The sequence below is a fragment of the Tachyglossus aculeatus genome, chromosome 16 (genome assembly GCF_015852505.1).
Source record: "Tachyglossus aculeatus isolate mTacAcu1 chromosome 16, mTacAcu1.pri, whole genome shotgun sequence".
NCBI classification, from domain to species: domain Eukaryota; kingdom Metazoa; phylum Chordata; class Mammalia; order Monotremata; family Tachyglossidae; genus Tachyglossus; species Tachyglossus aculeatus.
Window position 1 is genome coordinate 40,033,374 of NC_052081.1, and position 22,198 is coordinate 40,055,571.

The following is a 22,198-nucleotide window of genomic DNA, read 5'->3' on the forward strand; positions in this document are numbered from 1 at the left end:
CCGGGGGGCTTCCTCCCCCCCTGGTTTCCTCCGGAGGGGCTGGGGCCACCGCTCGCCCACTCGCCCAGACCCACTGGGGCCCGGCCAGAGGCGTCCACCCGGCCCCAGGCCCCGGCCCACCAGGTAGGACCCCTCCTTTCTTCCTCTCCCCCTTCCAGGCCCAGTGCCTCGACCTCCCCATCCGGCCCCGGGCATCGGACTCAGAACCAGCTGGGCCAGGAGATAGAGGACCCCCCCATATCCCACCCCCCGGTTGCCAGGATCTCAGGGCTGATCGGCATTCGAGGGGTATAATAATAATAATAAGTCCTTTAGACTGTGAGCCCACTGTTTTTTTTAATGGCATTTATTAAGCTATTACTATGTGCAAAGCACTGTTCTAAGCGCTGGGGAGGTTACCGGGTGATCAGGTTGTCCCACGGCGGGCTCACAGTCTTCATCCCCGTTTTGCAGATGAGGTCACTGAGGCACAGAGAAGTGAAGTGACTATGTGCAAAGCACTGTTCTAAGCGCTGGGGAGGTTACCGGGTGATCAGGTTGTCCCACGGCGGGCTCACGGTCTTCATCCCCGTTTTACAGATGAGGTCACTGAGGCACAGAGAAGTGAAGTGACTATGTGCAAAGCACTGTTCTAAGCGCTGGGGAGGTTACCGGGTGATCAGGTTGTCCCACGGCGGGCTCACAGTCTTCATCCCCATTTTACAGATGAGGTCACTGAGGCACAGAGAAGTTAAGTGACTATGTGCAAAGCACTGTTCTAAGCGCTGGGGAGGTTACCGGGTGATCAGGTTGTCCCACGGCGGGCTCACGGTCTTCATCCCCATTTTGCAGATGAGGTCACTGAGGCACAGAGAAGTGAAGTGACTATGTGCAAAGCACTGTTCTAAGCGCTGGGGAGGTTACCGGGTGATCAGGTTGTCCCACGGCGGGCTCACGGTCTTCATCCCCATTTTACAGATGAGGTCACTGAGGCACAGAGAAGTGAAGTGACTTGCCTAAAGTCACACAGCTGACAAGGGGCGGAACCGGGATTTGAACCCATGACCTCCGACTCCAAAGCCCGTGTTCTTTCCGCTGAGCCACGGTGCTTCTCACTGTTGGGCAGGGACTGTCTCTATATGTTGCCAACTTGGACTTCCCAAGCTTTTAGTACAGTGCTCTGCACACAGTAAGCGCTCAATAAATACGATTGATTGATTGATTAATAATAATAATGGCATTTATTAAGCGCTTACTATGTGCAAAGCCCTGTTCTAAGCGCTGGGGAGGTTACCAAGTGATCAGGTTGTCCCATGGGGGGGCTCACAGTCTTAATCCCCACTTTACAGATGAGGGAACTGAGGCCCAGAGAAGTGAAGTGACTTGCCCAAAGTCACCCAGCTGACAATTGGCGGAGCCGGGATTTGAACCCATGACCTCCGAATCCAAAGCCCGGGCTCTTTCCATCAAGCCACAATGCTTCTCTGTGGGTACTGCTTCACAGGGGGTAGACTGTGAGCCCACTGTTGGGTAGGGACCGTCTCTATATGTTGCCAACTTGCACTTCCCAAGCACTTAGCACAGTGCTCTGCACACAGTAAGTGCTCAAGAAATACGATTGATTGTCGGGCTAAACCTGGGCACCCCAATCTAGAAGGCGCCCTGGACTCTGTCCATCTGGGACCCCCGCCCTGAGGCCCCCTCCCCAACACCATTTGGAGGGGCTGGGGGCCAAGGCTATATTACTCTATTTCACTTGTGCGTATTTACTATTCTATTTCATTCACTCAATCGTATTTATTGAGCGCTTACTGTGTGCAGCGCACTGGACTAAGCGCTTGGGAAGTCCAAGTTGGCAACATCTAGAGACGGTCCCTACCCAACAGTGGGCTCACAGTCTAGAAGACTATTTTATTTTGTTAATATGTTTTGTTTTGTTGTCTGTCTTCCCCTTCTAGACTATTTTATTTTGTTAATTTGTTTTGTTTTGTTGTCTGTCTTCCCCTTCTAGACTATTTTATTTTGTTAATGTGTTTTGTTTTGTTGTCTGTCTACCCCTTCGCAGTCTAGAAGACTATTTATCTTATTTTGTTAATATGTTTTGTTCTGTTGTCTGTCTCCCCCTTCTAGACTATTTTATTTTGTTAATAAGTTTTGTTTTGTTGTCTGTCTCCCCCTTCACAGTCTAGAAGACTATCTTATTTTGTTAATATGTTTTGTTTTGTTGTCTGTCTCCCCCTTCTAGACTATTTTATTTTGTTAATACGCTTTGTTTTGTTGTCTGTCTCCCCCTTCACAGTCTAGAAGACTATTTTATTTTGTTAATATGTTTTGTTCTGTTGTCTATCTTCCCCTTCTAGACTATTTTATTTTGTTAATAAGTTTTGTTTTGTTGTCTGTCACCCCCTTCACAGTCTAGAAGACTATTTATCTTATTTTGTTAATATGTTTTGTTTTGTTGTCTGTCTTCCCCTTCTAGACTATTTTATTTTGTTAATATGTTTTGTTTTGTTGTCTGTCTCCCCCTTCACAGTCTAGAAGACTATCTTATTTTGTTAATATGTTTTTTGTTGTCTGTCTTCCCCTTCTAGACTATTTTATTTTGTTAATATGTTTTGTTTTGTTGTCTGTCTCCCCCTTCACAGTCTAGAAGACTATCTTATTTTGTTAATATGTTTTTTGTTGTCTGTCTTCCCCTTCTAGACTATTTTATTTTGTTAATATGTTTTGTTTTGTTGTCTGTCTCCCCCTTCTAGACTGTGAGCCCGTTGTTGAGTAGGGACCGTCTCTAGATGTTGCCAACTTGGACTTCCCAAGTGCTTAGTACAGTGCTCTGCACACAGTAAGCGCTCAATAAATACGATTGAATGAATGAATGATTTATTACTCTATTTTACTTGTGCGTATTTACTATTCTATTTATTTTATTTTGTTAATATCAATCAATATCAATATGTTTTGTTTTGTTGTCTGTCTCCCCCATCTAGTCTGTGAGCCCGCTGTTGGGTAGGGACCGTCTCTTTATGTTGCCAACTTGGACTTCCCAAGCGCTTAGTACAGTGCTCTGCACAAAGTAAGTGCTCGATAAATATGATTGAATGAATGAATGAATGAAGGAGGAGCCTGGGGTGAGGTTGGAGCTGACCTGGGGGTCCCATGATCTGGACACTTTTTTTTATGGTATTTGTTAAGCGCTTACTATGTGCAAAGCACTGTTCTAAGCGCTGGGGAGGTTACAAGGTGATCAGGTTGTCCCACGGGGGGCTCACAGTCTCCATCCCCATTTTCCAGATGAGGGAACTGAGGCCCAGAGAAGTGAAAGGACCTGCCCAAAGTCACCCAGCAGACAAGTGGAGAAGCAGCGTGGCTCAGTGGAAAGAGCCCGGGTTTAGGAGCCAGAGGTCATGGGTTCAAATCCCGGCTCCGCCAACTGTCAGCTGTGTGACTTTGGGCAAGTCACTTCACTTCTCTGGGCCTCAGTGACCTCATCTGTAAAATGGGGATTAAGACTGAGAGCCCCCCGTGGGACAACCTGATCACATTGTAACCTCCCCAGTGCTTTGCACGTAGTAAGCGCTTAATAAATGGCATTATTATTATTATAATTGGCGGAGCTGGGATTTGAACCCATACCCTCTGACTCCAAAGGCCGGGCTCTTTCCACTGAGCCACGCTGCTTCTCTGACACTTCCCCTCTGGACTGGCCTGGGGTGGGGGGAGAGGTTTTGAGGCCTCTGCCTCAAAACCTGGCCTGGGTCAGGGTGGGTTTATGCTACCATGTCCCCCCCCCAACCCCAGATGCCATAAATAAAGGCGGAGGGGGCTGAGAGTTGGGGTGCAGGCCCAGAGAAGCATGGCAACTGGTGGTGTTGGTGAGAGCGAAAACTTTTCTCTCTGAATCCTGCATCTCAGAGAGTTGGGGTAGGGAGGAGGGAAGGGGGGAGGTTGTCGTCATCATCCCCAGTTCTGGGAGGGCACACTTCCTCCTGACTGGCCCTCCGGTTCAGAAGCAGGAGAGGAGCTGGGGCTGCCAACCCGGGTGGCGTCCTTTCTGCCCCGTCCCCGGCCGCAAGGTGAGGGGCACGGGCTGGGGGACAGGGGGGCGGGGGCGGGCTGGCGCCGTCCCAGACAGCTGCCAGGGTCGGAGGGGATCAGGAGGGAGAGTTAAATTTCTCCCCTTCTGTCCTCCTGTCAACAACGACAACAAAAAATCCTCCAGGATTCTGGAAATGGGGGGGTCCCGCTTCAAGGGAGGATGGATCCGAGCAATTCCAGGGCCTAGGCTGGGGGTGGGAGGAAGAGAGTGGGGTGGCAGGCTCGACATGAGCAGCAGGAACTAAGATTCCCGAAATTGCACAAGGGGAAACCGAAGTCCAGGAGATTAAAAAAAGAACCTAGTTTTCCTGCTCCCAGCTTCCTGTCCCCCAAACTACCCTGCCTCCTGGAAAGTGCGCTGGAGAGGGGGGTGGGGGTTGACATTTGTGCTGGGAGACCCTCCCCCACCCCAGAGCGGGCAGAAATAGGGGAATGGGGACGGGGTGGCGATCCCCAGAGCTGTGGCCGGGAGAATCCTTGGACTTCTTGTTTACACCTGGGCTACTTTCAGAAAGCCAACTGCTCCAGGGAACACCTGAGGACTAATCCATCACCAAACCAGTCTGGCTAAGGTCAGGGCTGCAATAGGGAGGGTCCAGCCATCTCAGGGGCCCCAGGTGAACCCCCTGAGGGACGGGGACTGTGACTAATTCTCACAGGGCTATTCCCTCCAGCGCTTAATACAGTGCTCGGCAAGCAGTAAGCGCTTAATAAATACCATTAGTACTAGGTAGGGAATTGTGTCCCTCCAAGTCCCAGAATTCCTTCAACCCGCCTCCTGGGATGTACGTGGTCTTGAGCGGGGCGGGGGTCGGGGCTGAAAGAGAGAAGCAGGAATGGAGTGAGACGTGGGGGGGAAACAACTACTTATTGTTTCAGGAAGGAATCCCCCGCACTTGCCCTCTCTTCTAGTCTATTGGAGGGAAACACCACCAGTGAAAGTGAGTTAGCCCAGTCTTCTCTGAGGCCGTGGTGTCTCCTTTTGGCTAAGGAATAACTCCCTCTGACTGTGTAGGCGGCTAGGCCCTGGGAGGGAAGACGAGTCATTGGCTCTTGTGTAGGCTGGCTCAGCCATGGGATCGCCAACTCGCCGAACTCAGCCCCCCTAAACCGTGGTCCTCGCAGGCCAGGGAACTGGCCTCCATCCACCTGGGCCCAATCAATCAATTAACTGTATTTAGTGAGCTCTTACCGTGCGCCGTACTAAGCACTTGAGAGAGTACAATGTAACGGAGCTGGTAGACGCGTCCCCTCTCCACCACAAGTCCAAAAGGGAGAAGACAGAACCTTGAAAGGAGAATTTGGAGGGCTACGGGCCTGTGCCAACCTCCTTAGGGGTGGGAAACACTAGGGAGGGCGGTGTAGATGGCATTCAGGGAGACCCAGATTTCCAGGTTCAGAATACTTGTCCCCTCCAGCGATCAGTATTTTTGGTGGCGGTGGGGAGGGGTGGTGGCTTAGAGGAAGGGGATATTTAGAGTCTCAAGCCAGAAGGATCCAGGGTGGGCTGATCTGCCAAGCTCCACATTGGCACCCGTTGCCCCTGAGGCCGCCCTCCATTCCGGGGCGACTATTCTGGGAGGGACGGAGCACCGGGGCTGGAATCCAGCTGGGATCATTCCCACTGCGGTGGCAGGACTGACTCTTCCTCTGAGTGAGAGGGACAGAGGGGGCTGCAGGCGGAGAGGTCAGAATAACCCCGACTGACCGCTTGTCTTCGGACTTCCAGTTAGAGGCGGGGCGTGAGCCCCAGTGAGGAAAAAACCTAAAGGATCGAGAGCAAAAGAGCAGGCTCCTAGGACAAACCCCCGAGGGGTTTCTGGTGAATGTTGGGGGGCTGATCAGGGGTTTCAGCAGCTGCAGCAGGCCCCGCTCCTCTTCCTCTGGTCCGAAGGGGAGCGGGGGAAGTCGTTGAGGAGGGCAGGAGTCCAAGGCTTGCAGGTGCTGACTGGCTGCCTCAGAGGAAGGAAAGGCCCCCCCAGCCCCCTCAGCCTCCTGTGCTGGCCGCCCAGATTCCCCATTGTCGAGCGGCCGTGTGAGTGTTTCCTCTTTGCCTGCAGTGGCTCAGATGAATGGCCAAAGCAAACACAGAGGGGCTTGTGGGCCTTGTGGGACTGGGCTAGAAGGTGGGAGACCCAAGAGGTGGACAGCCTGAAGCGTTGGGGGAGGGAGTTAGAGACCACGTCTCCACCTCCTCTTAGGGCACCCGCCGTTCTCCGTTCTCTCCAGATGCCATCCAGTGTGATTCCAGTGACTCTCGCCCATTTAAAACGGAGGGAGGGGAGTGTGAAGCGGAGAAAGGGGGCACGACAGAGCGAAGCAGCGTGGCCTGGATGGAAATCAATCAATCGTATTTATTGAGTGCTTACTGTGTGCAGAGCACTGTACTAAGCGCAAGAGCCCAGGCCTAGGAGTTAGAGGATCTAGGTTCTAATCCTGGCTCTGACAATGGGCTGCTGTGGGACCTTGAGCAAGTCACGTAACTTCTCTGTGCCTCAATTTCCTCAAATCTAAAATGGGGATTAAATACCTGTTCCCCCTCGTACTAAGACTGTAAGCTCCATACAAGACAGGCCAACCTAATTAACTTGTATTCTACCCCAGGGCTTAGAACAGTGCTTGACGCACAGTAAAGGCTTAACAAATACCATAAGAAGAAGAAGAAGAAGAGTGAGTCAGGACTAGGCTGGGGAGAGGGAGGGAATCAGCAAAGTAGCTGCAGTGACCCACAAAATACCCCTCCCGCATCTCTCTATCCATGGCTATCCCCTCCAACTCCTGACTTTATTTCCGGGACTCAAGTTCGGTCTCTACGGGCACTCTGGTTTTGGAAGAGGGATGGAGGAAGGAAGGGGGCAGAAGAGAAAACTGGATGGGGCAGCCATTTCTCCAGGGAAAGCCCTCCCAGGGATGCAGTTTGTAGATGATCCAGGGACGGTGACCTTCCCTTCCCCGCCTAGAGCCTCCAGGGACCCATTGGGGGGGAGAGGAGCTGGTGTCCCTATGAGCCCCTCCCTCCAAGCTGGAAGGGCTGACCTTTGGGCTTATAGGCAGCATGGAAGGAATTGCCCAGGAAACATCTATCGTGGCCAAAGTGGGATCACTTGTGTAGAGGCCTGGTTGGGCTCCTTCAAGCTGTCCTTCCTTTTCCGCTCCAGGACACATGGGCTCCTCTGGGATACTCTCCCCACATACCCTTCCCCTCCCCCAGCCACAAGAAGACTGGGGAAAATCAGTCACTGACTCCTCAGATCGGTGTGTGTGTGTGTATGTTTATGTGTTTCCTTGGGCTCCAGGTTCCAGCTAGGACTGAGCTGCAATTCTCTCCCACTTAGATCATTTTCCTTCGCCTCACTGTCACCCAGAGCCATCTCCAGGGAAGGACTAATAGTAGTTGTAAAAATAGTTTTGACCGAGCACTCTCCGGGTGCAATATATCATACTAAGTGCTGGGGAAGTACAGAACAAGAGACGTGACGGTGTTCCCTGCCCTTAATAATAATAATAATAATAATAATGATGGCATTTATTAAGCGCTTACTATGTATGGCAGAAAGTGGGAACAATCAGGGTTATTGATGCGGGGGCCCCCACTCTCCGGGGTTCAGGGTTGAGAGCAGGGTTTAGGAGGTCTATCGTTGCTGCTTCTGGGGGAGAGTGAGGACAGTTGTGTGGCTGGAGTCCCCGTGTTTCCCTCCCTCCTTACTTTTCCATTTAGTGGCAGCTGACCGGTGTCCACTCACCAAGATGGCCGGGACCCAGGGCCAGCCAAAGTTCCTCAGCAAAATCGCGGCTCAGGGGCGAGAGGGAAAGTTAAGGGTGGAATTTCCCCTTCTCAGACCCCACCCTGGCCAGGTTAATCATCCCGATGGCCTTAGTCTTGCTCCCAACCCTTACCTGCCGGGCCTTCTCTGGTGTGTTGGTGACACCGGTGTCCTCCTCAGGCCCCAGCAATCCCTAATAGAGGTCTGCGCGCTCACAGACGGAGAGAGTGGCAGATCGACGAGACCCAAACAGTTCAGTTTCCTTGGGGGTTCAATGGCTTCCCCAGTTGGTTCCCTTCAGTGCGGTTCCCTGGCCTCATCCAGCGCTTAGAACAGTGCTTTGCACATAGTAAGCGCTTAGTAAATGCCGTTATTATTATTATTATTATCTCAAACGTACGGGCTGGAGGCCGAGGGCCAGTCTCTGAATTTAGGACTGTAATGTCAATGGTGATATGCTGAGTCCCTCCCCCTGGCCCAAGGTGGGAGAGCATGCCGGGGAAGCCCTATGAAGAGGAGAGGACAAAGGCTGTCCCAGGGCAGGAAATGTTCAGCAGAAGTACCCGCAGCCCGTCAACGTCCACATCATCTCTCTGAATTCCCAGTTTTCTCCTGCCTGGGCCACCCACTAGAGCCCTGAAGGGAAACCGATCCCAGTCCTGGCCCATCCACCCTGGGCCCTGCTGCCGGTGCCCAGCCTGCCCCCAGATCCGCCTCTGCCAACCCAGCCTGGGGCATCATCATCATCATCAATCGTGTTGATTGAGCGCTTAATGTGTGCCGAGCACTGTACTAAGCGCTTGGGAAGTCCAAGTTGGCAGCATATAGAGACGGTCCCTACCCAACAGTGGGCTCACAGTCTAAAAGGGGTCAGCCATAGAAGGCGAGATTTGAGCCAAACTAGAAGCTGACCCGAACTTCTGTCCACGGGCACTGCCGCGCCCATGCAGTTGTCTCCTTGTGGGCTGTTAGGACTTGTCCCTGCAGCCTGTTGGGCAAATAAGGATCTACCTCCCCTGCTCGACTGTAAACTCCTTGAGGGTAGGGAGTTTTTTTAAATTATTTTTCTCTGCCCTCCAAAGTACTTGGCACAGCGTTCTGCACGCAGCTAGTGCTGAATAAGTACCATTGATTGATCGACAAACGGCGCCCCGCAGCAGTGACCTGTACCATTTAATAGTAATAATAATGATGGTATTTGTTAAACACTTACTATGTGCAAAGCACTGGTCTAAGCGCTGGGGAAGTTACAAGGTGATCAGGTTGTCCCACGGGGGGCTCACAGTTTTTAATCCCCATTTTCCAGATGAGGTAACTGAGACATGGAGAATAATAATAATGGCATTTATTAAGCGCTTACTATGTGCAAAGCACTGTTCTAAGCATTGGGGAAGTTACAAGGTGATCAGGTTGCCCCACGGGGGGCTCACAGTTTTTAATCCCCATTTTACAGATGAGGTAACTGAGGCACGGAGAATAATAATAATAATAATAATGGAATTTATTAAGTGCTTACTATGTGCAAAGCACTGTTTTAAGCATTGGGGAAGTTACAAGGTGATCAGGTTGTCCTACAGGGCGCTCACAGTTTTTAATCCCCATTTTCCAGATGAGGTAACTGAGGCATGGAGAATAATAATAATGATGACATTTATTAAGCACTTACTATGTGCAAAGCACTGTTCTAAGCATTGGGGAAGTTACAACGTGATCAGGTTGCCCCACGGGGGGCTCACAGTTTTTAATCCCCATTTTCCAGATGAGGTAACTGAGGCACGGAGAATAATAATAATGGCATTTATTAAGCGCTTACTATGTGCAAAGCACTGTTCTAAGCATTGGGAAAGTTACAAGGTGATCAGGTTGCCCCACGGGGGGCTCACAGTTTTTAATCCCCATTTTCCAAATGAGGTAACTGAGGCACGGAGAATAATAATAATGGCATTTATTAAGCACTTACTATGTGCAAAGCACTGGTTCTAAGCGCTGGGGAAGTTACAAGGTGATCAGTTGTCCCACGGGGGGCTCACAGTTTTTAATGCCCATTTTCCAGATGAGGTAACTGAGGCACGGAGAAGTGAAGTGACTTGCCCAAAGTCACACAGCTGACAGTTGGCGGAGCCGGAATCCGAACCCATGACCTCTGACTCCAAAGCCCGGGCTCTTTCCACTGAGCCACGCTGCTTCTCATTTCAGCTTGGACTGAGCCTTCCGTACTGGGAGAGGCTGACTGCGTTGGCTTTGGGCGACCTGAAGCCCAGGAATTTGGGATCGAAGGGTGGCTTCCACTTGCCTTTCATTCTTGTACATATCTATCCTATTTATTTTATTTTGTTGGTATGTTTGGTTCTGTTCTCTGTCTCCCCCTTTTAGACTGTGAGCCCACTGTTGGGTAGGGACTGTCTCTATGTGTTGCCAATTTGTACTTCCCAAGCACTTAGTACAGTGCTCTGCACATAGTAAGCGCTCAATAAATGCGATTGATGATGATGATGATGACCCCACCTGCCCGAGCTGCAGTTCTCTTCCCCATCTAGGACACTCCGGTTGTGGCTCCCTTTTTTCAGGTCACCGGGGGCCAGGCCAGGCTGAATCTATAGTAAGCTATATTAATCAATCAATCAATCAATCGCATTTATTGAGCGCTTACTGTGTGCAGAGCACTGGACTAAGCACTTGGGAAGTACAAGCTGGCAACATATAGAGACGGTCCCTACCCAACAGTGGGCTCACGGTCTAGAAGGGGAGCTATTAATAATAGATTATAAGCTTATATATTAATATAATTAACTATAATATTATAATTATTGAACTATTATGATATATTATTATATCATAACTACAATAATTACAATATAGTTGATTATATAATATATAATAATATTTAGTATGATAATATTAATAATATTACAAGTACAAGTTGGCAACATATAGAGATGGTCCCTACCCAACAGTGGGCTCACAGTCTAGAAGGGGAGCTATTAATAATAGCTTGTTAATATATAAGCTATTAATATAGTTTATATATTAATATAATTATTGTAATATTATGATGAGATAATATTATCATTGCATCATCATAATATCCCAATAATTATAATATTTTAGTTAATTATATAATATATAATAATATTTAATATAATAATATTAATAATATTACAAGTACAAGTTGGCAACATATAGAGATGGTCCCTACCCAACAGTGGGCTCACAGTCTAGAAGGGGAGCTATTAATAATAGCTTATTAATATATAAGCTAATAACATAGCTTATATATTAATATAATTAACTATAATATTATAGTTAATTATATAATATATAATAATATTTAATATGATAATATTAATAATATTACAAGTATGAGTTGGCAACATATAGAGACAGTCCCTACCCAAAAGTGGGCTCACAGCCTAGAAGGGGAGCTATTAATAATAGATTATTAATATATAAGCTATTAATATAGCTTATGCATTAATATAATTAGCTATAATATTATAATTATTGTAATATTGTGATGATATAATAATTATTTTTATATATTAACACAATTAACCATAATATTATCATTATTGTAATATTGTGATATAAAATAATTAGCTAATATAATTATTGCGATATTATGATGATATAATAATAATAATGCATCATCATAATATTGCAATAATTATGGTATTATAGTTAATTATATTAATATGATAATATTTAATATAACATCAGTGCTATTTATTGATATAACTGCTATATTAATATGATATAATATGCCGATTTATGATTATTATACTATGATAATATTGTATAATAATCATTCATTGTGATATTATGATGATATAATAATAATAATGCATCATCATAATATCACAATAATTATGATATAGTTAATTATATTAATATGATAATATTTAATATAATATCAATGCTATTTATTGATATAACTGCTATATTAATATGATATTATATGCCGATTTATGATTATTATACTATGATAATATTGTATAATAATCATTCATTCGTATTTATTGAGCACTCACTGTGTGCCGAGTACAGCACTAAGCGCTTGGGGGAGTGCAACGTAACAATAAGCAGACACATTCCCTGCCCACACTGAGCTTGCAGTCTAGAGGGAGAGAAGCCGCCTGGACCAGGAAGGGACCATCAGGCCGGAGTTTTCTCCCGGCCTCTTCGACTTCCAAACGTGGCTAGGACGCGCTGGCCGCATCTGGCCGGGACCCCAGGCCATCAGTGTGAAGGTCAGTGTGAAGGTCACGCGTGGCCGGGCCGTCCGTGAGGCAGTGGGAACCAGCGTTCCCGGCTGGCCGAGGTGAGGGACAGTCTCTGGAAGGGTTAATGGCGGGGGATTATATCCTGACCATCAATATGAGGGGGAGATCCAGGTTGGTCAGTGTTGGAACCAGTGTCTGGGGAGCGACCTCCGGGCTGAGCTAGGTGAAATCAATCAATCAATCAATCAATCAGTCGTATTTATTGAGCGCTTACTGTGTGCAGAGCACTGGACTAAGCGCTTGGGAAGTCCAAGTTGGCAACATAGAGAGACGGTCCCTACCCAACAGTGGGCTCACAGTCTAGAAAGGAAGGCCAGTCGCCGTAAAGGCAGACCAGTCAGTGTAAAGAGCAGTATCCCCTTGGTATTACTGGTATACTTGGTATTATTCATTTATTTTACTTGTACATATTTATTCTATTTAATAATAATAATAATGGCATTTATTAAGCACTTACTATGTGCAAAGCACTGTTCTAAGTGCTGGGGAAGTTACAAGGTGATCAGGTTGTCCCACGGGGGGCTCACGGTCTCAATCCCCATTTTACAGATGAGAGAACTGAGGCCCAGAAAAGTTAAGTGACTTGCCCAAGGTCACACAGCTGACAAGTGGTGGAGCCGGGATTTGAACCCATGACCTCGGACTCCAAAGCCCATGCTCTTTCCACTGAGCCACGCTGCTTCTCTTATTTATTTTATTCTGTTACTATGTTAATATGTTTTGTTTTGTTCCCCGTCTCCCCCTTCTAGATTGTGAGCCCACTGTTGGGTAGGGACCGTCTCTAGATGTTGCCAACTTGGACATCCCAAGCGCTTAGTCCAGTGCTCTGCACACAGTAAGCACTCAATAAACACGATTGAATGAATGAGTGAATGAATGAATTACCGTTGCTCTCTAGGCCTTTAATTAGAGAAGCAGCGTGGCTCAGTGGAAAGAGCCCGGGCTTGGGAGTCAGAGGTCATGGGTTCAAATGCCGGCTCTGCCAATTGTCAGCTGTGTGACTTCGGGCGAGTCACTGTACTTCTCTGTGCCTCAGTTCCCTCATCTGTAAAATGGGGATTAAGACTGTGAGCCCCCCGTGGGACAACCTGATCACCTTGTAACCTCCCCAGCGCTTAGAACAGTGCTTTGCACATAGTAAGCGCTTAATAAATGCCAACATTCTTCTTATTTTATTCTTACGTATGTATTCCTTTAGTTCCTCATTCATTTATTGTTGTCGATTACTGCCTGCCTCCCCCTGTTGACTGTGAGCTCGCTGAAGGGAGGGATTGTGTCTGTTCTCTGCTTTTCTATTGAGTGACCTTGGGCAAGTCTTCCCTGGGCCTCAGTGACCTCATCTGGAAAATGGGGATGAAGACTGTGAGCCCCCCGTGGGACAACCTGATCACCTTGTAACCTCCCCAGCGCTTAGAACAGTGCTTTGCACGTAGTAAGCGCTTATTTAATGTTCCTTAGCTTCCCTGGAGTCTTCCGTCTCTGTCATGTCTCCTCCTTCTCTTCCCCCTCCTCCTCCCTCTCCTTCCAGCCTTTTCCCGTCCCATCTCCCTCGTCTTCTCTCCCAGCATTACGGTGGTCACAGACATCCCCTCCGCCCCAGGGTATCAATCAATCAATCAATCATATTTATTGAGCGCTTACTCTGTGCAGAGCACTGTACTAAGCGCTTGGGAAGTCCAAGTTGGCAACATATAGAGACGGTCTCTACCCAACGGTGGGCTCACAGTCTAGAAGGGAAGCCCTCCAGAGGACCGTGTCTGTGACCCCCACTCGCTGCCAATGTCAGGGGGCATTGGGAGCGGGAGGCTGCAGGGCTCCCCGGGCTTTCTCCCCAGCCCTCCTGCACCCCTCAGCCCCCCAGCCCCCCGCCCCGCCACGCTCCTGCTTAGGCCCGGGCAGCTGTGCTGATGACCTCACCCCACAAACACGCTTTGTTCCTGAGAAAATGGAAACTGTGTGAGGTTTGGGGGCCGCGGGTGTCTGCTGCAACCGCAGCCTGGGCCTTCCTCCCCTCCCCCAGGCTGGGGAGGACGGGTTGGGAGGAGGGGCCCCCACCAGAATTAACCTGGTCCGGACCATCTGGGCGTCTGCCTTGCTCCCTAGCCTGGGCTGCCGGGACTCCAGGGGCAGGCCCAAACCCTCCGACACTGAATCAACCTTCCCCCACCATGCTCTCAGCCCTTGGGTGGGGGTTGGCATGGAGCTGGAGGTGGGCGAGGACCCAAATTAGTACCCCCACCCCACCCTGCAACCCGTCATTCCCAACTGGCACAGATGTACCCAGGCCAATTTACCGCCTTGATCCATGTCTCTTTCTGTCTCTGTATTTCTAGGTCTTCACCCTCTTTCTTTTTTTCCCTCCCTGGCTCTCTCTTTCCTAGTAAATCTTGACATCTGGCCAGCTGCGCTCCCCACAGCTGCTGCAGATGTTTGAAGCCAAGACCACCAGAAGACCCTAAGGGGGATGGGATGTCATCACGGGGTGGGGGAGAGTTAAGGAGGGGGCCGGGGAGCGGGGTGGGAGGATGGGGGAGGGAGACCTGGGCTATCTACCCACTGGGCCTCTGAGCTTTGTTGTTTCCAAGTGACTTTGGAGTACCCAGTATTCCAGCCCAGACTCTGGGCCTGTCCCCAGAATAATCCACTCAGGCAGGGCACCCAATGCAGAAACAGTTTCTGGAAGTTGCCTCCTTCAGTCCGGTCAGAAGAGCCCGTGCCTGGGGAGGAGGACCCCCGAGGGGGAAAGCTGAGGAAGGGAACGTGGATGGAAACCCCCCCCTCGCCCCCGTCTCTCTTTCCGAAGCAAAAGAAACCACACGCACTGAGCGTGACCCTTCCAGGTCCATCTGTCACGCCGAGACTCTCCTGGTTCCGTCCTGGATGTCTCGGTGCCCCCGCGTCCCCGCCCTGCCTGAGGTTTCCAATCCCGGCCTCAGTGTCCCCAAGGAGGCAGAGTTCATGGGGGAAATAGGCCGTGGGCAGTGCTGATCATGGGACATAAATGTGTGTGTGTGTGTGTCCAGGGAGGGACCCCAGCGCCTTCCAGCTGGTGAGCGAGGGAGAAAGGCGGAATAATAATGAGGAGGGAGTGGGGACAACAGGGCCAGATAATCGGGTCCTGCTGCCCTGGGGACCCTTGTGTTCCCTCAGCTGGTTTGGGGGAAGAAGGAAGAGAAGGCAGAAGAGTTGGCGGGCAGGATGGCGGGGTCTGGAGAGGGGAATAGAGCGGGGAATTCTCCCCGGGGTGAGACAGACTGGGATCTGAAGCTGTAGCAGGAAGTGAGTCACTGTCTACGGAGGGTGGGGCTGGAGTGGGTATGGAGTTCTTCGACCCTGGTTGAAAGGCCTTCCTCTATCACCTTCCCCCTCACCCCAGACTGAAAGCGACTTCAGTCCACGAACTGTATTTACTGTGTGAAGAGGTGGGGCCTGGGGATGGCCGGGAGAAGTAATTGGAATGGGGGGTAGGGAAAGGAAGGGAAAGAGAGGGATGGAGGAGGTGGAATGATGTGAAAAAGAGGGAGTGAGAAGGAGGCCAACTCTTCCCTCTTTCCTGGGGAGTCTTGGGGAGTGGGAGAAGATGAGGACCCCCCCACTAGAGAGAGCGGCAGGGGAGACTGTGTCATCTGGGGAGAGCCAGGTTTCAGTGATGGTGAAGAGGAGCAGCGATTGGATCAGGAACGGGTCAAGGAAGAAGGGAAGCTTTCCCACGATGGAGTGGGCTACACTTAACTGAGGCTGCGATGGGTGTCGGGAGAGGGGACTGCACGAGGCGGCTAGGAAGGGGTTAGGTGGGACGGAGCTGACTTTTCCCAGAGTCCTGGGGAGTATCCCATCGTGCCTGCCCCGGGCTAACCCCTTCCCACCCCGACACTCCCTACAGACCCTGACTCCCATTGCTGTTGTGGCTTCCCACCGTCACTCGCTCCAACCTTCTGGATCCATAGGACACCAAAACTCACCCACGGACACCCGGGATGTCTTTTTCCACAGGTGGCAGGCCCACTTGCTCTTCCCCAGACCTCAAGTTTTCCCACCCCGTGACGTCGGGTCTTTCCACTCCCACCCCGGTGACCCTCACCTCCCCACTCCCTCCCGCCCAGGGCTCGCTCCGTCGGCACCATGACAGAAGGGTTTGACTGTACTAAGTGCCGGGAGTCGCTGTACGGAAGGAAATACATTCAGACGGACGGCGGCCCTCACTGCGTCCCCTGCTATGACAGCCACTTCGCCAACACGTGCGCCGAGTGCAAGGAGCTCATCGGTCACGACTCCCGCGTGAGTGAAGCTTCGGGGAGCCCGGGCGGGAGGGCGAGTCAGGAGGAGCAGCGTGGCGGAGCGGAGAGAGCAGGGGCCTGGGGGGGCAGAAGGTCATGGGTTCTAGTCCCGGCTCTGCCGCCTGTCTGCTGAGTGAGCTGTTGCTTCACTGCTCCGGGCCTCGGTTATCTTGTCTGTAAAATGGGGACCGAGCCACGCGGGACGGGGACCGTGTCCGACCCGATCTGCTCGATTCCGCCCTAGCGCCTAGTACAGCGCTTTAACGAATTGGTACGATTATTACACCAGAAGAGACCGAGGGGAGGAGCGGGCTGGAAGTCCGGGGGTCTGGGCTTCCGTCGTCAGTTTTCCCACTTGGGAAATGGGGGGACGGCGGGGCCCGGGACCCCCCATCCCTCGGTCCCCCCGTAGGAGCTGTTCTATGAGGACCGCCACTACCACGAGCACTGCTTCCGTTGCTTCCGCTGCGACCGCTCCCTGGCAGACGAGCCCTTCACCTGCCAGGACAATGAGCTGCTGTGCAACGACTGTTACTGCAGCGCCTTCTCTTCTCAGTGCACGGCATGCGGGGAGACAGTCATGCCTGGTAATCGTGGCGGGGGGCCGGAGGGAGGGCCCGGCGGGGAGAAGCAGAAAGGGCGAGGAGCGAGTCATGCCGCTTAGGGTGGGGGCGGAGGAACCGGGCTCCTCGTGGGAGGAATCATGGGCCTGGGGAGACGGGAGCGGGTGTTCTGGGCAAATATTTCCTCCCCCTCCTACCCCGGGATGCGGTAGCTGGATTATAAAATGCCATCCCAGATCCTCCCCTACTTCCTGGCCTCATCGTGGCCTACCCGGAGAGAGCCCGGGCTTGGGAATCGGAAGGTCCCGGCTCCACCGCTTGTCTGCCCCGTGACCCTGGGCAAGTCAATTCACCCGACTCTCCGCATTTCTTCGTGGCCTCCCGGACGGAGCCCCGGGCTTGGGAATCAGAAGCTCGTGGTTCTAATCCCGGCTCCACCGCTCGTCCGCTGTGTGACTTTGGGCAGGTCACTTCACTTCTCTGGGCCTCCGTCCCCTCATCTGGAAAATGGGGATGAAGCCTGTGAGCCCCCCGTGGGACAACCCAATCACCTTGTAACCGCCTCGGCGCTCAGAACAGTGCTTTGCACCTAGTAAGCGCTTAACAAATACCATCGTTATTATTATTATTATTAGAACAGTGCTTTGCACCTAGTAAGTGCTTAACAAATACCATCGTTTTTATTATTATTATTAGAACAGTGCTTTGCACCTAGTAAGCGCTTAATAAACACCATCGTTATTATTATTCCCAAGCCCGGGCTTGGGAATCGGAAGGTCCCAGCTCCACCGTTTGTCTACTCTGTGACCTTGGGCAAGTCAATTCCTTCTGTAAAAATGGGGATCAGGACTGTGAGCCCCAAGTGGGACAGGGACTGCGTCCAACCCGATTTGCTCGTATCCACCCCATTCATTCATTCATTCAGTCGTATTTATTGAGCGCTTACTGTGTGCAGAGCACTGGACTAAGCGCTTGGGAAGTACAATCAATCAATCAATCATATTTATTGAGCGCTTACTATGTACAAGTTGGCAACATATAGAGATGGTCCCTACCCAACAGTGGACTCACAGTCTGTACTACCCCAGTGCATAGTACAGTGCCTGGCTCCTAGTAAATAATAATAATAATAATAATAATAATAATAATAATAATAATGGCATTTAAGTGCTTACTTTGTACAAAGCACTGTTTATTTATTTTACTTGTACATATCTATTCTATTTATTTTATTTTGTTAGTATGTTTGGTTTTGTTCTCTGTCTCCCCCTTCTAGACTGTGAGCCCACTGTTGGGTAGGGACTGTCTCTATATGTTGCCAACTTGGACTTCCCAAGCGCTTAGTACAGTGTTCTGCACACAGTAAGCGCTCAATAAATACGATTGATTGATTGATTCTAAGCACTGGGCGGGGGGGGGAATACAAGGTGATCAGGTTGTCCCACGTGGGGCTCACAGTCTTAATCCCCATTTTCCAGATGAGGGAACTGAGGCTCAGAGAAGTTAAGTGACTTGCCCACACAGCAGGCATGTGGCGGAGCAGGGATTCGAACGCACGACCTCGGACTCCAAAGCCCGTGCTCTTTCCACTGAGCCATAGTTATCAGTCCCCTACCCCATTTCCTCCTGGTCCCCTCATATCCCTCATTTCTTCCTGGCTCTCTCCTTCGTCCGCCCCCTTTTCCCTCTTCTGTCCAGGATCCCGCAAGCTGGAGTACGGAGGCCAGACGTGGCACGAGCACTGCTTCCTCTGTAGCGGCTGTGAGCAGCCCCTGGGCTCCCGCTCCTTCGTCCCTGACAAGGGCGCTCACTACTGCGTGCCCTGCTACGAGAGCAAGTTCGCCCCGCGCTGTGCCCGCTGCAAGAAGGTGATGGCCCGAGGACCGGGGGGAAGGATGGCGGGGGGCGGTGACCACCGGGCGGGTAGAGAGGTCGCTTGTCGGCCGTGTGACCCTGGATGAGTCACTTCACTTCTCCGTGCCTCAACTTCTGCCTCGGTACCGCGGGGATTGAGAAAACGAGCCTCGTGCTGGACGGGGGCTGGATCCAGTCGGATTATCTTGGATTATCGGTGCTCAGTATATTCATTCATTCAGTCCTATTTATGGAGCGCTTACTGTGTGCAGAGCACTGTGATAATAATAATGATAATGATGGCATTTGTTAATCAATCAATCGCATTTATTGAGCGCTTACGGTGTGCACAGCACTGCACTAAGCGCTCGGGAAGTCCAAATTGGCAACATCTAGAGACGGTCCCTACCCAGCAGTGGGCTCACAGGCTAGAAGGGGGAGACAGAGAACAAAAACATATTAACAAAATAAAATGAATAGAATAGATATGTACAAGTAAAATGAATAAATAGAGTAATAAATCCGTATAAACATATAGACATATATACAGGTGCTGTGGGGAAGGGAAGGAGGTAAGGCGGGGAGGAGGGAGAGGGGGACGAGAGGGAGAGGAAGGAGGGGGCTCATTTGTTAAGCGCTTACTATGTGCAAGGCACTGTTCTAAGCACTGGGTGTACTGAGCGCTTGGGAAGTCCAAGTCGGCAACGTCTAGAGACGGTCCCTACCCAACAACGGGCTTGCAGTCTAGAAGGGGGAGATAGCGCCTGAAGCATAGTAAGCGCTTAACAAATGCCAATGAAAAAAAGAGGGGCAGAGAGGGCAGGGGAGGAAGGAGTAGGAGTTGTCAGCGCTTAGAACAGTGCTTTGCACATAGTAAGCGCTTAATAAATGCCATCATTATTATTATTGGAGGGGGCGAGGGTGAGATTCCCAAGCGCCTAGTACAGTGCTCTGCACAGCGTAAGTGCTCAATAAATACGATTGAATGAATGAATTGAGCAGCAGTGTGGCTCAGTGGAAAGAGCCCGGGCTTTGGAGTCAGAGGTCATGGGTTCAAATCCCGGCTCCGCCAACTGTCAGCTGTGTGACTCTGGGCAAGTCACTTCACTTCTCTGTGCCTCAGTTCCCTCGTCTGTAAAATGGGGATGAAAACTGTGAGCCCCCCGTGGGACAACCAGATCGACTTGTAGCCTCCCCAGCGCTTAGAACAGGGCTTTGCACATAGTAAGCGCTTGACAAATACCAATATTATTATTATTATTATTGGGGGGGGGGGTGCCGAGGGTGAGATTAAGAAGCAGATTGGAGAAGCAGCATGGCTCAGTGGAAAGAGCCCGGGCTTTAGAGTCAGAGGTCATGGGTTCAAATCCCGGCTCCGCCAACTGTCAGCTGTGTGACTCTGGGCCAATCACTTCACTTCTCTGTGCCTCAGTTCCCTCATCTGTAAAATGGGGATGAAGACTGTGAGCCCCCCGTGGGACAACCAGATCGACTTGTAGCCTCCCCAGTGCTTAGAACAGTGCTTTGCACGTATTCATTCATTCATTCAATTGTATTTATCGAGCGCTTACAGTGTGCAGGGCACTGGACTAAGCGCTTGGGAAGTCCAAGTTGGCCACATCTAGAGACGGTCCCTACCCAACAGTGGGCTCACAGTCGAGGAGCGCTTAGTAATAAGCGCTTAACAAAAGCCATCATCATTAGGATTATTAAGGCGGAGGACGGGCCGGGACGGGGCAATGGGGTGGGGGCCTGGGCCTCTCTCATCGCGCTCCCCGTCTTCCACGCCAGACGCTGACCCAGGGCGGGGTGACCTACCGGGACGAGCCGTGGCACCGCGAGTGTCTGGTCTGCACGGGCTGCGGCAGCCCGCTGGCCGGGCAGCAGTTCACCTCCCAGGGGGATGACCCCTACTGCGTGGCCTGTTTCGGGGAGCGCTACGCCCCCAAATGCAGCGGCTGCGGCCAGCCCATCACAGGTGCGCCGGGGGACCGGAGGGCCCGTCTCGGGGGGCCGGCGGGGCCGAGTGGGCGGGAGGGCCCGGGCCCCGGGAGGGGGTCTCCCTCGCCTCACGGCCCACACGCCCACCCCAGCAGGCCTCGGAGGCGGGAAGTACTTGTCCTTCGAAGAGCGACACTGGCACCAGGACTGCTTCTCCTGCGGCCGCTGCGCCACCTCCCTCGTGGGCCAGGGCTTCGTGCCGGACGGCAACCAGCTGCTGTGCCGCGCCTGCAGCGAGGCCGACCCCTGAGCCGCCCATCCCACCCGCCCCCTCCTGTGGTCTGGGGGCTCGCCTTGCTTCCCCTCGCGGGGGGCTCCTGCTCCGCCCGTGCGTCCCCCCTCTCTGCCCCCCCCACCGGACCCCTTCCCCCTTGCCCGCGGATGCGTCTTCTCCCCATCCCCTTCCACGTGGAGGCCGGAGCCGGGGGAGGAGCGAGGTTGGGGACGGGCCCGAACTCTGGTCAGGAAGCGGCCTTCTTCCTCACCCCACAAAACGGGTCCCTCCGTTTCGTTTCCTCCCTCGTCCCCCCCCGGGCCCCGGGGGCGGGGGCGGTTGGGGGAGGGCCGGCCCGCTCCGTCCCCCTCCGTCCCCCATCTCGCTTCTGCAATAAACTGATGTGTGGAAACAGTATCCGGGGTGAGGCCTGCTCTGTCGAGATGGTGGAAGTTGGGTTCGGTCGCATTTCCCCTTCTGAGTCCTCTTTCATTCGGTCGTATTTATTGAGCGCTGACTGTGTGCGGATCACTGGACTAGGCGCTTGGGAAGTCCAAGTTGGCCTTCAATTCATTCAATCGTATTTATTGAGCGCTTACTGTGTGCGGACCACTGGACTAAGCACTTGGGAAATCCAAGTTGGCCACATCTAGAGACGGTCCCTACCCAACAACGGGCTCACAGTCTAGAAGGGGCTCTTTCATTCATTCATTCAATTCATTCAATCGTATTTATTGAGCGCTTACTGTGTGCAGAGCACTGGACTAAGCGCTTGGGAAGTACAAGTTGGCCGCATCTAGAGACGGTCCCTACCCAACAGCGGGCTCACAGTCTAGAAGGGGGAGACAGACAGCGCCTACTGTGTGCAGAGCACTGTACTAAGCGCTTGGGAAGTACAAATCAGCAACATAGAGAGACGGTCCCTACCCAACAACGGGCTCACAGTCTGGAAGGGCCTCCTTCATTCATTCATTCAATTCATTCAATCGTATTTATTGAGCGCTTACTGTGTGCAGAGCACTGTACTAAGCGCTTGGGAAGTCCAAGTTGGCAACATAGAGAGGCAGTCCCTACCCAACAGTGGGCTCACAGTCTAGAAGGGGGAGACAGACAACAGAACAAAACATATTAACAAAATAAAATAAATAGAATAAATATGTACAAGTAAAAT

General features: G+C 51.4%; 1 protein-coding gene across 5 annotated transcripts; it reads left to right on the plus strand.

Moving 5' to 3' along the window:
* The first annotated feature begins 44 nt into the window (after positions 1-44).
* Positions 45-21,430, plus strand: FHL3 (four and a half LIM domains 3). 5 transcript variants are annotated; one of them, XM_038758104.1, is made up of 6 exons: positions 45-123; positions 16,222-16,396; positions 16,808-16,982; positions 18,657-18,826; positions 20,604-20,790; positions 20,906-21,430. In XM_038758104.1, the coding sequence occupies exons 2-6, from the start codon at positions 16,241-16,243 to the stop codon at positions 21,061-21,063; spliced, it is 846 nt and encodes a 281-aa protein (XP_038614032.1). In that variant the 5' UTR covers positions 45-123; positions 16,222-16,240; the 3' UTR covers positions 21,064-21,430. The 5 variants fall into 5 exon arrangements, with proteins under 5 accessions (XP_038614032.1, XP_038614037.1, XP_038614034.1 ...); XM_038758109.1 differs by having other exon boundaries at positions 20,909-21,430; XM_038758106.1 differs by lacking the exon at positions 45-123 and adding an exon at positions 3,976-4,052.
* The last annotated feature ends 768 nt before the right edge of the window (positions 21,431-22,198 follow it).